Source organism: Eublepharis macularius, chromosome 1 (genome assembly GCF_028583425.1).
Source record: "Eublepharis macularius isolate TG4126 chromosome 1, MPM_Emac_v1.0, whole genome shotgun sequence".
In the NCBI taxonomy this organism is placed as follows: Eukaryota; Metazoa; Chordata; class Lepidosauria; order Squamata; family Eublepharidae; genus Eublepharis; species Eublepharis macularius.
Genome location: NC_072790.1, coordinates 33,141,540 through 33,155,240, shown reverse-complemented (window position 1 = coordinate 33,155,240; position 13,701 = coordinate 33,141,540). Strand labels below are relative to the sequence as shown.

The following is a 13,701-nucleotide window of genomic DNA, read 5'->3' as shown; positions in this document are numbered from 1 at the left end:
GGTGTTCGGCACAACCACAAAATGGCTGCTTCAGGATTCGAAGCCAACCACAAAACAGCCACCACAGGAAGTTGAGCCAACCACAAAATGGCTGCCACAGGAGGCTGAGCAGAGAGAGAGAACGAACTCAAGTGCAGGAAACGAGTATTTTTTTAAAAAGATACATTAAGAAAGTGAGAACAAAATCAACACCATGTAGTATTATGTTTATTCATAAAGGCACAGATAAAATTTAAATAAGACTCCAGAGGAGCCACAAAATAAGCTCCTGCCAGAACTTAAAAAGGAGAAAGAAGCCTCTAAAAATTAAAACTTTTCCTTTTGAGAATTATCTTTGCAACAGCAAAGATAACATTTCTGTCAATACCTGACAGAAGATTTAAGAGATGGTAAATCTTAGGAACAATTCGGAAAAGTAGCAAGAAAAGGAGTTATCAGAGAAACTCTCAACTTATCATAAAGCCTGCAAACAAAATAATTAAGAAATGTGTTAACAGTTTCTGGCAACTGAATCCCGGGGTGGGGGGGACCTCTGGGCATGCAAGATACCAGAGAATCTTGCATGTAACTAAGAAGTGGATATTACATAAAAGCTCCCAAGAGATAAAAGACAGCCATCAACAGGAACAGTGACTCAGTTTTGAAGTATTTTGTGGAGAAAATCACTGGCATTTGGGATTCTGTGGTCTGCGATCCTGATGGCTGTCACATCGATGACTTTCAGTTGGCAAGACTGGATGACTAGGACAAGCCGCTTTAATGCTTTTAATTATATTTTTTATTGTTTTATTTTATGTTGTTAACCAGCTCAGGCAGTTTCAGACAAACAAACCATTTCACGCACCCTCACTCATTTAATTATCACACTTTGCCTTTTTTCTCCCCTTATGTAATACTGTAAGCTGCCCAGGCAGCAAGCTAGACATTTAAAAAAAATAAATAGAAATAAATAAACACAAGTCTACACTAAATTATACATCCATCTTTCTCATGAAATGATCAAGTTGTATCAGATTCAACAGAAAATAACACTGATAAATTCCATGATGCAAATTAGGAAGAATAAGTAAGGAAAGAAAGGTATAGATCAAATACAATATATTTTCGAACAGCATTAGAATGCTTCCCACTTTTAGCAGATCTTTAAAAAGGCACAGAAAGAAAATAGTCCTCCCCTGCAATGGACATCTAGATCTCACTGTTATTCATGAAGTAAAAATTTTTTAATAGGGTCTGGAACAGGAAGAGCACCTATTAGATGCAGACGGCTTTTGCCAAGTCCTCTTCGCACTGCCATACGGCACAAAGCCATCAATCTCCTGGGACAGCCTGAAATGAAAGAAGCATCAGACAATGAGAAAGCAAAAAAAAGAAAAAGAAACGACTTAGAAGGACCAGAAATTGATCCACCCAATCCACGCCACAGTGATCTACGCTTAGTAAATCTTTATTCTGCCCAAGCATTTGTATGGTGTTTTTTGGGGAATGTTCCAAGGTTCCCTGAGCCTATGAGCGACTACGGTAAGTCTTCTATTTAAACAACCAACTAGTCTACCAGTAGTAGATCTATCATCTCAGAATATATACTTTGATTGTTAGACCTATTGCACCTATTAATCTAGTTTACAGTTGGTTTTTGGATCAAATTCAAGGTGCTGGTTTTAACCTTTAAAGCCCTAAATGGCCTGCAACCATTGTATCTGAAAGACCGGCTCTGCAGATATGATCCCCCACAAAGTTTGTGATCTTCATCTCGCAGCTTACTGATAGTGCCTGGCCCCTAAGAGGCTTGTCTCCCTTCCACCAGGTTGAGGGCTTTCTCTGTGGTGGCCCCATCCTGATGGAATGCTCAGCCTGATAATATGCATTTCTAGGTTCCACAGGGCATGCAAGGCGAAACTGTTTCAGTAGGCTTTTAACCAGCCGTGATGTACTATGCAATTTTTTGCCACCTGGTTGTTTTCTTCTTGAACCTCTCAATTGTAGTGATCTGTTTTTTAGTTTTTATGCATCGTATTTATTGTGTTTTTAATTTTGTAAACCACTTTTGGCCTTGTTTCAAGGGAGAGGCAGCATAAAAACCTAAAATAAATACATCTGTAAGTAGTAAATAGTGGAATACAATAAACCCTAAGAAAAGTGTGCATGGGACTGCAGTCTGAACCACAATTCCTCCTCCCTCGAAATTAATTTTTAAATGTATCTGTTACATTCCTCAGCCAATATATGCTCCTAAGGCAGCTTACAAACCATGAGGCACAAGACAGCAATAAAATAAGGCAGTAAAAACAGTAACAGTAACTTTGCATCAGCAGTGAACATTTTTAAAAAAATACAAGCTCAACAAAATGCCTGGGTAAATAAATAAGCACTTGGAAATGAAAACTCCACAAGTTCATGCCAGGCAGATTGATGAGGGGATGGCATTCCACAACGGGGTGCTACAACTGAAAAGGCCCTGTGCCTTGTTGTTGCTTTTCCTTTTCTAAAAGCCCCCACAGCCTTCCCCCTTTTCCTGCTTTCCTCTCTCTTACCCACCCACTACCTTTTATCTGCCCTCGTCTTCAGCTGTATTACTTTATACACCACATTTAGCCACAGTGGAGACCCATAAAAACTTACATCACTCCCCTCTCCTCTACTTCATTCTCAACTCTGCAAGAAGGTAAGTTAGGCTGAGAATGTGTAACTGGCCCAAGGTCACCCAGGGGCAGAGGATTTCAAACCTGAGTCTCCCAGAACCTATTCTGAAACACTAACCACTACACTACACTGGCTTTTGGGAAGGGGCGCTGTTGGACAGCAGCAAGCAGCCAGGCCTGGGTGAATCATGAGCAGGGCCGGCGCACCTATTGAGGCCAGGTAGGCGGTTGCCTCAGGGCGCCGGGTGCTGGAGGGGGCGCCGGAGGCGGCGCTGGGGGCGGGAGCGCACCCCACGGAGCTGCAGCCTCCCAGCCCTCCTGCCCCACGCTGCCGCCAGCACACCCCCCCGGCCGAGCGCAGCAGCCGTGGGCAGGCGTCTGGGGCGGCACAGGGCAACTGAGCGGGAGAGCTGGGAGGCCACCCGTGTGCAGTCCCAGCCGCCCGCTGCAGCAATTGGGCCGGCTCGGGCGCATGCCCGTGATAACGTCACACGTGACGTCATCACGCAGGCTGGTATGTGTGCGCGTGCCACGGGCACCGGAAACCCTGGTGCCGCTCCTGGTCATGAAAGTCACTTGAAAGCAAGTCACCTGATGGTTGCTGGTGGGCCTGCCCTTGGTTCTCCTTCAAAGGCTGAGACAGCCCTGGAAAGGGCCTGCATTCTCCCCCTGCCTTTTACTGACAGAGGGCATTCGTTTCTTAAAGCTACAAGTGCTGCTTCTATTATTTGGGAGGGGGGTTAAACCCCCTCCTCCAAGTATTAGCGTTGTGTGTGTGTTTTTTTTTAAAGATTTCAGATTATCCTGCAAATCTGGGGCATTTTTCAGGTTTGTAGGATTCATCTTGTCTGTTTATGACTCCAACCTTTGGATTTATGTGCCCACCGATGTGGCCGTGTTGAGAATAAGATATATCGACGAGGAGGATGTACATTCAGCATGCTCACCACAACATTTGCACAACTCAGAAGCAGATATCCCCAAATCTCTTCCACTTACTTCTGGCTTCTTTGAACATCTGCAAGCCTTCTGAGTTCACTCTGATCCTCCCCAGAGCTCCTTCGACAGGGTCCTCCCATTTCACCAAATTCAGGTTGGCACCAAAGTCAATCAAGAGGCTGACAAAGGCCTTGTCACAGCCATGTCGTAAGACGGCATCCATTATGCACACTGCGGAGCCTCTGGAGAAACCCTGGATGTTTACTGGACCACAGCAGTTAAAATCTGGGTCGGCTCCTGCTTCTAGCAGTACCTTGAAGCACTGCAGGTTGTGATAAGCTGCGCTAATATACAAAGGGCAAACCACCAGGGATGTCAGTGGTCTGAATGAAGGGTTTGGGGTCACTGAAGTCACGTGGTGATTCACATCCACATCGGCACCATACCTGGGGGGGAAAGGAAGGCAACATTCACTGGGACATAGCTGTGGCAGATCCACTATAGTCCAGAGAACTGAACCCAATCCCATTCCCAAGCATCTAGATGAAGCCAGGCACCACTGTGTGCCTCCTTGCCAATTCCACCATAGGGAGGGTGAGGGTTCAGGTCAGAAGCTCACAAGGATTTTACTCAGTAAAGTAAATAGCCAATCTGCCTCTCATACCCCCTCAGTTATATAATATGTCCCTCCCTGAATTCCTAGGTTTAATGTTACTTTTAAAAGTCTCTCTCTCTCTCTGGCCCTTTTTGTTGTGGACATATAAGAGTACATGTGTAAGCAGCGTTTGTTATAATTGCCTAGGATGTCTCAGCCGCTCTGCTTTTGACTACTTGCCTGTGTTAACTGTATTTGGGAGACATCAGCTCCGTTACTTTGATTATAACCGCCCCGGAGGAGGTCCTGCCGATGAAACAACAGGTAGCACTGCTGGCCCTGTTTGTCGGGTGGAGCCTGGAATGCCTGGCAGGCGTTTTGAAGAATTCTTATCTTCTAGTGGGACTAACTGGGCTAAGGAAAAGGACTTCCTGGTTAGCCCACAGACGGCATCCCTTTGGTGTTTCCCTTTGGGACTTGTTCTACACGGCCGCCATTTCCTTCATTTCTTCATTGGACATTCACAACTTTAAATTTATAAACAGCGGTTTGAGGCTGTAGTGATATTGTTTGTTTGTCTTCAATGTTTGATTAATTGCTTTGACTCCTTTAACAATATTGCCACTGTGCTTTTTCACTGTCTCAGTGTGTTTATGCATGATTTCTTGTTTTTTCCTTTACATGTACCTTTGTACCAGTCGTGCTTGTCTTTCCTTGTGAAGGTGCCTTCCTATTTTTTGTTCTAGGATGGAAGGGGAAGCTGAAGAAACAAGACGTCTGGAAGGTCAGTTAACCCCTTCTTGACCAATCTAATTATGTTCTGCTCTGTCCTGTCACTCTTCCTCCCTAGGTCCTTTGATGTGAGAACACTGGGCAAAATCTAAAGTGAGGTTTATACTACTCTGGGGCTGCTTTCTCTTTTGCAGTATAAAATTTACCTCGGGGATAAATGGGGATAGGACAGGCAGCAGGACACTGGAGCAGAAAAATGAAATTACAGTTTCACTCAGTCTGGTTTCTAGTTATTAATTGCAAATGACGTTTCTGCAACTTGCCTGTGTAATAGAATTATGTTAAAAAGGGACAAATTGTTTGTCTAATGTGGAAGAAGGGACTTAAAGATAAGGTATAGAGTATTAAAAATAGTTAAAGAATTATTGCTTAGATTAAAGGGAAAATACAGGTTTGTTAGATGAATTAAAAATGAGTAAGAGAAAAGGGACAAAGGGTTGGAAAACTGTTGGAAGTCAAAAGAAAAGGGGGGAAAGGGAGGGGGTTAGAAATTGGGAAATGGCAATTGATTGTAATATGTAATTATATGATTCTAATTCCAATAAAAATTTTATTAAAAAAAAAAAGAATATGCCCTTGAGTACGTGCAGCATGCTTAAAGGGAATCCACTTTTACTCAAAAGGGAATACAAAATAACAGTAAATAATAATTAATAACCATAGTCAAGATCTTATCTTCACCTCCTCAAAATCTGGGATTCGTGCTGAAGGACTAAAGAGGCATAAGGCTCAGGGAGATTTAAATCCCCAAAACTCTCAGTATGGAAAAATATATTTTTCATGGTAGAAGGCCAAAAGGCTGAACAACAACAACATTCAATTTATCTACCACCCTTCAGGACAACTTAACACTCACTCAGAGCAGTTTACAAAGTGTGTTATTATTATCCTCACAACAATCCCCCTGTGAGGTGGGTGGGGCTGAGAGAGCTCCTAGAAGCTGTGACTGACCCAAGGTCACCCAGCTGGCTTCAAGCAGAGGAGTGCGGAATCAAACCCAGTTCTCCAGATTAGAGTCCTGTCACTCTTTACCACTACACTAAACTGAAGGGGACTAACATACAGGTAATTTTAAGATTTACTACTTCTCACTACAGAAAAAGGAGATCTTTATGGGAATCTAAATGTGTGGGAATCAAGGTGCGGGGCTTCCTCTGGTATGTTTCAACCTGAGATCTGATGGTACTGAAAGCCATCGAGATGTCCAGGAGAACCAACAGGGACACACTTTCCTCGTCAGTCGCCTGACAAAGATCATCAGTTAGAGTGACCAAGGCAGTTTTCATCCCAAACCAGACGTGAATCAGAACTGAAAGGGGTTTAGATAATCTGTCTCCTCCAAAACAGATATAAACCTGATCGAGGGTTAAACTGTATTTGTGTCATTCACTTTCTGGACTTGCCTTCTCTAATACCTCACTCCACGTAGATGTGGAAAGCCGTATCAGGGTGTATTTGCATATTTGTAATCTGTCAATGGAAAAAAAGGTCTGTGCGTGGCTGAACTAGAACTCAGAAGGGTGACAGAGGAGTAGTAGAAGTATATTGTCTAGTGTTGGGAAGGTAATGAGTTAAATTTTGTATACCAAGGAGAGAGGTTAGAAAGGATTCAGAAGTCCTGTTTCTCTAAATAGGGGAATTATGTATTTCCACCTGCTGGACTCTTAGTCCACCCTCCTCAAAGGGTTGCCAACTTCCAGGTGGGGCCTAGAGATCTCCTGAAATTACAACTCATCTCCAGCTAGATCAGTTCACCTAGAGAAAATGGCTGCCTTTGAGGGTGGTATAGCATTATACCCCGCTGAGGTCTCTCCCCTCCCCAAACCCCTCCCTCTCCAGGCTCCACCTCCAAAATCTCCAGGGATTTCCCAACCCAGAGTTGGCAGCCCTCCCTCCTCACCTCTTCTCTCTGCCTGCCAATTTAGAACTGTTGGTACCTAACAGATTCTTTCTGCTGTAAATCTGTTATATCCCCTCAACAGACTACTGGCTCTGAAAACAGGCGGTAAAATCAATCTCTACTTACTTTATTAGTTCTCTCAAGATGTCAGCCCTGCCCACACGGGCTGCGTGGTACACGGGGGTGCTGCGGTGATGGCGGCTCCCGTTGGGGTCCGCACCAGCTTCCAGAAGGATGTGCACACATTCAAGGTGGCCGTGCACGGCAGCTACGTAGAGAGCCGTTTGTCCCTTCACATCCACAAGGTCTATTTCTGCCCCTTTCTGAATAAGGAAGTTCACGCAATTTCCGTGCCCTGCTGTGGCAGCAATCCGCAGAGGTGTACAAGGCAGCCAACCGCAAGACCACACAGATTTCTCATTGATGCGACTGAAGAAGGCACAAAAGGAACATGGCATTAATGTACCTAGACTCTGCCTTACTTCCAGCCTGTGAAATTCAGGTCTGGATGGCATACACCTGTGGCCTGTTAGGGAACATAAATGTGGAATTCTTGATCTACTAATCGGCATGTGTAAATTATCGCTGAAGTTAGGCTCTGTACTGGAGGACTGGAAAGCAGCACATGTCACTCAGATTTTCAAAAAAGGGTTCCAGAGAGGATCCAGGGAATTTCAGGCCAGTCGGCCTATCACCTATTCCAGGAAAATTAGTAGAAACTGTTATTAAAGATAGAATTATTAAGCGCACAGAGGAGCAAAGACTGCTGAGGGAAAATCAGCATGGCTTCTATAAAGGGAAGTCCTGCCTCACCAACTATTTGCAATTCTTCGAGAAAGTGAACAAGCATATGGATAAAGGGCAATCTGGTCGACATTATATACTCGATCTTTCAAAAGGCTTTTGATACATGCCTCAACAAAGACTCCTGAGTAAGTCAGGGGGTAAGAGGGTGGGTTTAAAAGCTGGTTAAATGGCTGGAAGCAGAGAGTAGGAATGAATAGACAGTTCTTACAATGGAAGGAAGGGAGGGAGTACTGCAGGATTTGAGTCCAGTGGTACCTCAGAGACCAACAAGATTTTCGGGGTGTAAGCTTTTGAGAGTTAGAGCTGCCTCCTTTAGAAAGGAGAATAAGACACAGCATTGTGCTTTTTTTTTTAAAGGAGAATAAGGGAGCTCTAACTCTTGAAAGCTTTCAAGAAAATCTTGCTGGTCTCTAAGGTGTCACTGGACTCAAATCCTACTGTTCTACCGCAGACCAAGATACCTAAAACAATGGGGTAGTGATTCTTCAGTTATCTCCATTATGAAGCCATGTTTTCAAATTACTTGCCAGCAGGTAAAGAGAGTTACCACCCAGTGGGATTATTGCCACATGAGAATCCCTATTTAGGGGTGAGACTCCATCAAATCAGGGTTTACCTTTGGAAGCTGTCTTCCTGAAGCAGCCTTTGAATGGTGGCCAGGTCCCCCACGTAGGCGGCGTCATGCAGCCGGGTGTCCTCACAGTGCTCGATTGGATGATCACAGAACTGCTCCTTCAACCACTCCTTCAGATTGCGACCTGTGCTGGAGAGAGTGTGGCTGCCTTGAGACTGCAAGGGTCAGCTCCTTGACTCAGCCTCAGGCTTTCTTGTCACTGGAGGGAATGTTTGTCACTGGAGCCAGTTTGGTGTAGAGGTTAAGAGCAGCAGGACTCTAATCTGGAGAACCGGGTTTGATTCCCCACTCCTCCGCCTGAAGTCAGCTGGGTGACCTTGGGTCAGTCACAACTTTCTCAGCCCCACCCACCTCACAAGGTGATTGTCATGAGGATAATAAGACACTCTGTAAACCGCTCTGAGTGTGGCATTAAGTTGTCCTGAAGGGCGGTATATAAATCAAATGTTGTTATTACTATTATTATGTTATTACTTAGGAAGAGTATTGCAGAGCAGAAGAGAGCCTGAGTCAGCTGGCTCAAGCTACGGGAAGTCCTGAGATCGATCCATCCATCTGTCTATTGACTTTTTATCCTGCCCTTCCCCTAAGAAATTTGGGTTGACATAGATGGTTCTTCCCCTTCTCCATCTAATACTTACAAGCAGGGCTTTTTTTCTGGGAAAAGAGGCGGTGGAATTCAGTGGGTTGCCAGCACAGGGGGCAACTCTTGGCGGGAGGTGGTGCCTCTGGTACCACATGCGCAAAGTGCGCACATGCTCCCAGGACCACACACTGATGTCACTTTGGGTCATTTGGAACAAGGGGGGAGTTTTTTAAAGTTTAAATCACCCTCAGTGAAAATGGTCACATGGCCGGTGGCCCCGCCCCCTGATCTCCAGACAGAGGGGAGTTTAGATTGCCCTCTGTGCCGCTGGAGCGGCGCAGAGGGCAATCTAAACTCCCCTGTCTGGAGATCAGGAGGCGGGGCCACCGGCCATGTGACCATTTTCAAGAGGTTCCGGAACTCCATTCCACCGCATTCCAGCTGAAAAAAAGCCCTGCTTACAAGCACCCTGAGGGGAAAAAAATGACTGGCCCAAAGTCACCCAGGGAGCTTCGTGGCTGAGGGGAGGTATGAATCTGTGTGTCACTCCATTCCTAGTCAAACCACCACTCTGCTCCGGTTTCTCTACAGATCTTGGTGGAAACTGCCGTCACATTTCAGCTGACTTATGTCTTCAAAGGCTTTTCAAGGCAACAGACCAACACGGGTGGTTTGCCATTGCCTGCCGCTGCCTAGCAACCCTGGACTTCCTTTGTGGCCTCCCATGAGTTCGCTGAGCTTTTTTGGAAATACAAAGGTAAAACTGACCGAGCTTTCTTTGTCCATCGATATGATATGCTCATTTTTCATGTCCCATGGTGGCTCTGCTCCAACAGGCTTTTCAATTTAGGGCACCTCAAAATCAGTAGACTCGGACAGATCAGAGTTCACAGGGGGGCAAGACTGTCAAGCTGCCACCTCCACATCTCTCAAATATACTATTCACAACCACTTCTATTCTTTTAAACGAGATGGAGGCTGCTCTCCCAAAGCTAAAAGAATCCAAGGGTGATGACGGACATTCCAAGTCTTGCTCTGAAAAAAAACTGCCTGGGTATACAGTGCACATATATTTAAACCACTTCCAGTACGCCTCTCATTTTTATGTGTCTTCACCCTAAATCTATTTGCGAATATTCCAAAAAGCTAGAGAGTTGTTTAAAATGTTGTAAACCGCTCATAGTTTGGGGTTCTCCATTATGCGCAACCAGAGGAGAAATAGTTCAAGTGCTCTGTGTCCAATAAGCATGTAGAATATTGCTCAAAGCGACTCTCATTCTCAAGCCACTGTGTGTGTGTGTGTGTGCGCGCGCGCATGCGTGCGTGCGAGTGAGTGGGAATCTAACATCCAACATATTTTGAAGGTTCTTCATTGAACAGATTGTACGGCCATGCCAGCACCTAATTCCAGAGTGGACAAGGGGCCATAACAATAACAATAACAATGATAACAACAACAAAATTCGATTTATATACCGCCCTTCAGGATGACTTAACACCCACTCAGAGTAGTTTACAGAGTATGCTATTATTATCCCCATAACAAAACACCCTGTGAGGTGGGTGGGACTGAGAGAGCTCTGAGAGAGCTGTGACTGACCCAAGGTCACCCAGCTGGCTTCAAGTGGAGGAGTGGGGAATCAAACCCAGTTCTCCAGATGATAGTCCCATGCTCTCAACCACTACACCCAACTGGATGAGACACCTAATAAACAATGTAGTAGGACTAGGATTGCAGAAGTCTGAGACAAAGCAAAATGGTATTGCACATGATCTGTTAAACAATACAGAAAACGTGTAAGTAGAAGACAATGCAATGGGAGCAGGAGAATACATATAGCAAACTGATAACACAAACTGTGCACAGCAGTGTAACCCAAGGTTCCATTCACTTTATATAAAGTGTCTTCCTGGACACCTGCAATACCCGGAGGCCCCCTGGAGTTACCCCAGCAGAGAGGATGGGCACAATTCCACCGCTACTCCCAGTCTTAGCTGAATAGCTACACTACATCTCCCTGTATGGGTGCAGCCACCCTTGGGGAACCTCCTTCCCATGTAGAGGGATGGGGGGTGGGGGGGCTGCAGAACTGGCCTGTGATCCAGCCCTTTGGAGGCTGCTTTCTCTTCCAGTGGAACGTTGCTCACTGCTGGCTGTGTGTCTCCTTTGGCTCTTTGCAGGGGTAGAGGCTGGGGGCAACCCTGTTCAGAGGGCAGTGCCACCCACCTGCTGTGGCCTGGGCACTGCCAGTGCTCCTAGCTGCTGTGCAGTGGAGCTGGCCACTCTCTTTTTCTAATCTGGCTCTTCCACAACTGCAAACTGCTTCCCAGGCAGTTGCATGGACCAGCACCCTCTGCCCCTCTCATCAGCAGTAAAGGGACTCCGTTGTTTTCTGTTAATGTAAACAAGACCCCTTGCCCTGACCTGGATAGCCCAGGTGAACCTGATCTTCTCAGATCTCAGAAGCTAAGCAGGGTCGGCCTTGGTAAGTAATTGGATAAGAGACCTCCAACGAAGACCAGGTTGCAGAGGCAGGCAATGGCAAACCACCTCTGTTATCGCTTGCCACGAAAACTCCAGCACGGGTCGCATAAGTCAGCTATGACTTAAGGGCACTCCCCATCATCAAACGAGACCCCTAAGCAGAAACTAGGCCTTACCCTTAAAAATTACTGAGTAGGCTAGGTCTGCCCTGGTTTTTAAAAAAGAGCACAAAGCAAGAGCCAAAATCACCCTGCCCCATTTGATACAGTGACTTAGAGCATTTCTGAAGCTTGAAAAAAGGCAACGTTTTCACCATAAGCTGGTAACTACTAGCTAATTTGGTTAAGATACCTTACAGTACTTGTTGTCCTTGACCCAATGAGTTTCCTAAGAGCACCCCTTGAGTTGTTTCCATATAAGTAAACAGGGCAGGTGAAAATCTATGGTTTTATCGGACACTGAATAGCCTTCTCCCTTGTGACTGGCATTGTGTGGAGCGAACAGGAGAGAGAAAGAGAGGGAGAACATGGAATGTTCTCCATATACCTTTCCATTTCTTTCTGGAAATGTCATTTTTGTTTGTAGAAATTAAAGCACTTTCCACAACAGGTAAAATATCATTATCCCCATTTTACAGAAACAAACAGCAAGACAGAGAGAAAGCATCCCGCCCCCCCCCCCATTCATCCGGCAGTTGAGCTTGGAATCTGGCGCATGACTCCTCACCCACATCTGACCACACAAACCTAGCAGCGCATGGTGGGTGCTGACTGACAGACTTTTTGACAGAATTGACTTCTGACATCAGCTCCCCCTCTTTACCAGAGAACAAATAGGTGATACTGTGGAAAATTGTCTTTGGAGAAATGTTTTTTTCCACAGCCACTCAGTAACTACTGAAGCTCAAGCATCTCAGCGAATGATGGAACTGCAGATAAGCCTGAGAGGGAAGCCCAACAGGTTGCCAATAACAACAAAGTGTAATTTAAGTTGTATGTTCAGGGTATACATCTTAACCACTATGACTACTCATAGAGTGACTTTAATCTCCAGAAAATCTCCTACAGGGACGGTAGCGGTATGATCGTTTGGAAAACATGGTCTTTGTTTTATTTATTATTTTAAAAATTTGAATACTGCCTCTCCCTTGAACGAGTGCTGAAGCAGTTTACAAAGATTAAAACCGCAATAAATAATAAACGTTAAATCGGGAAGATCCTGCCCAAACACAACCAGTAAAACAACATAAGCCTAATAACTGGGACAACTCAAAATTAAGCAGCCAGGTGGCAAAAATTCCAAATGCGGCTGCCCTCAGAGAAAAACATGCAGGGCTCATCGTTTTGCCCATTTTCTCCCCTTCAGCGTAAGGTAAAATCCTTGCAGAAAAGCCCCAAACATCCAACTGTCTAGACAGTAACATGGAAATGAAAGGGTCGATTCTTTTAAGAAGTTGTTGGATCCAAAAGCAAAAGCCAGAAAGCCAAGAACCCCATTCAGATAATACCGACCCTACCACAAATTTTGGTAGTCTTATAGGTACTACTGGACTCTTGCTCTTTTCTATGTGACAGTGTGCAAGCTTTCAAGATCACCAGATCTCTTTGTCAGGCTGGATGTTACAATTTTTAAAAAACTGAGGGGAGCAGGGGGAAACCCTAGATTTTCAGGCCATGCTAGTCATGCCGGCATAGGGTTGCCAGCCTCCAAGTAGTGGCTGGAGATCTCCCGGAATTACAGCTGGTCTCCAGGCCACAGAGATCAGTTCACCTGGAGAAAATGGCTACTTTGGGGGGTGGACCCTATGGAATTATGCCATGCCAAGGTCCTTTTCCTCCCCAAACCCCGCTTTCTCCAGGTTTCACCCTCCAGATCTCCAGGAATTTCCCAACTTGGAGCTGGCAACCGTACGCTGGCATTTGGTGCAGACAGACGCCCTTTCTTCGAAGCCAGACGTTGGTTCCTCCCTTCTGAGCCAGCGCTTTCCACCCTTACATTACCTGCATTTCCACTTGTGGTACTGGGACCGCCGCTGGGTCTTTGGGCGCCCAGGTCCCCGGGGGAGCCCGGCTCGGGCACACCCGGATTGCTTGCACCAGCCATCTGCCCAAAGGGAGCCCCGCTGGCATGCCACAGGCCCCGAGCTCCCCTGGCACAATAACAGCCGCCGCCCGCCTCTTTCCCTTGCCTGCTGGGCCCGGCCTGTTTGCAGCCCGATTGGCTGGAAATGAATGGAGGGGGCGCGTCCTGCGTCCTAGTTAAGGTGGTTTGTCCGAATCTGCATTTTAAGGCCTTGGAGAAGTGCAGCCGAAGCAATTAAA

General features: G+C 45.8%; 1 protein-coding gene across 1 annotated transcript; it reads right to left on the bottom strand.

Annotated features, from left to right (window-relative positions):
- Nucleotides 1-307: 307 nt before the first annotated feature.
- Nucleotides 308-13,483, bottom strand: ASB1 (ankyrin repeat and SOCS box containing 1). Its single transcript, XM_054986303.1, has 5 exons — nt 13,381-13,483; nt 8,292-8,433; nt 6,995-7,297; nt 3,642-4,027; nt 308-1,329 (listed from the first exon to the last, which is right to left on the bottom strand). The coding sequence occupies exons 1-5, from the start codon at nt 13,481-13,483 to the stop codon at nt 1,202-1,204; spliced, it is 1,062 nt and encodes a 353-aa protein (XP_054842278.1). The 3' UTR covers nt 308-1,201.
- Nucleotides 13,484-13,701: the final 218 nt, after the last annotated feature.

Excerpts from the sequence above, each read along its gene's own strand:
- ASB1 (XM_054986303.1), bottom strand. The coding sequence starts at position 13,483 with ATGGCTGGTGCAAGCAATCCGGGTGTGCCCGAGCCGGGCTCCCCCGGG. Across the intron at positions 8,434-13,380 it reads TACCACAAGTGGAAATGCAG|GTCGCAATCTGAAGGAGTGG; the intron begins GTAATGTAAGGG and ends TCTCCAGCACAG. Across the intron at positions 1,330-3,641 it reads GATGTTCAAAGAAGCCAGAA|GCTGTCCCAGGAGATTGATG; the intron begins GTAAGTGGAAGA and ends CTTTCATTTCAG.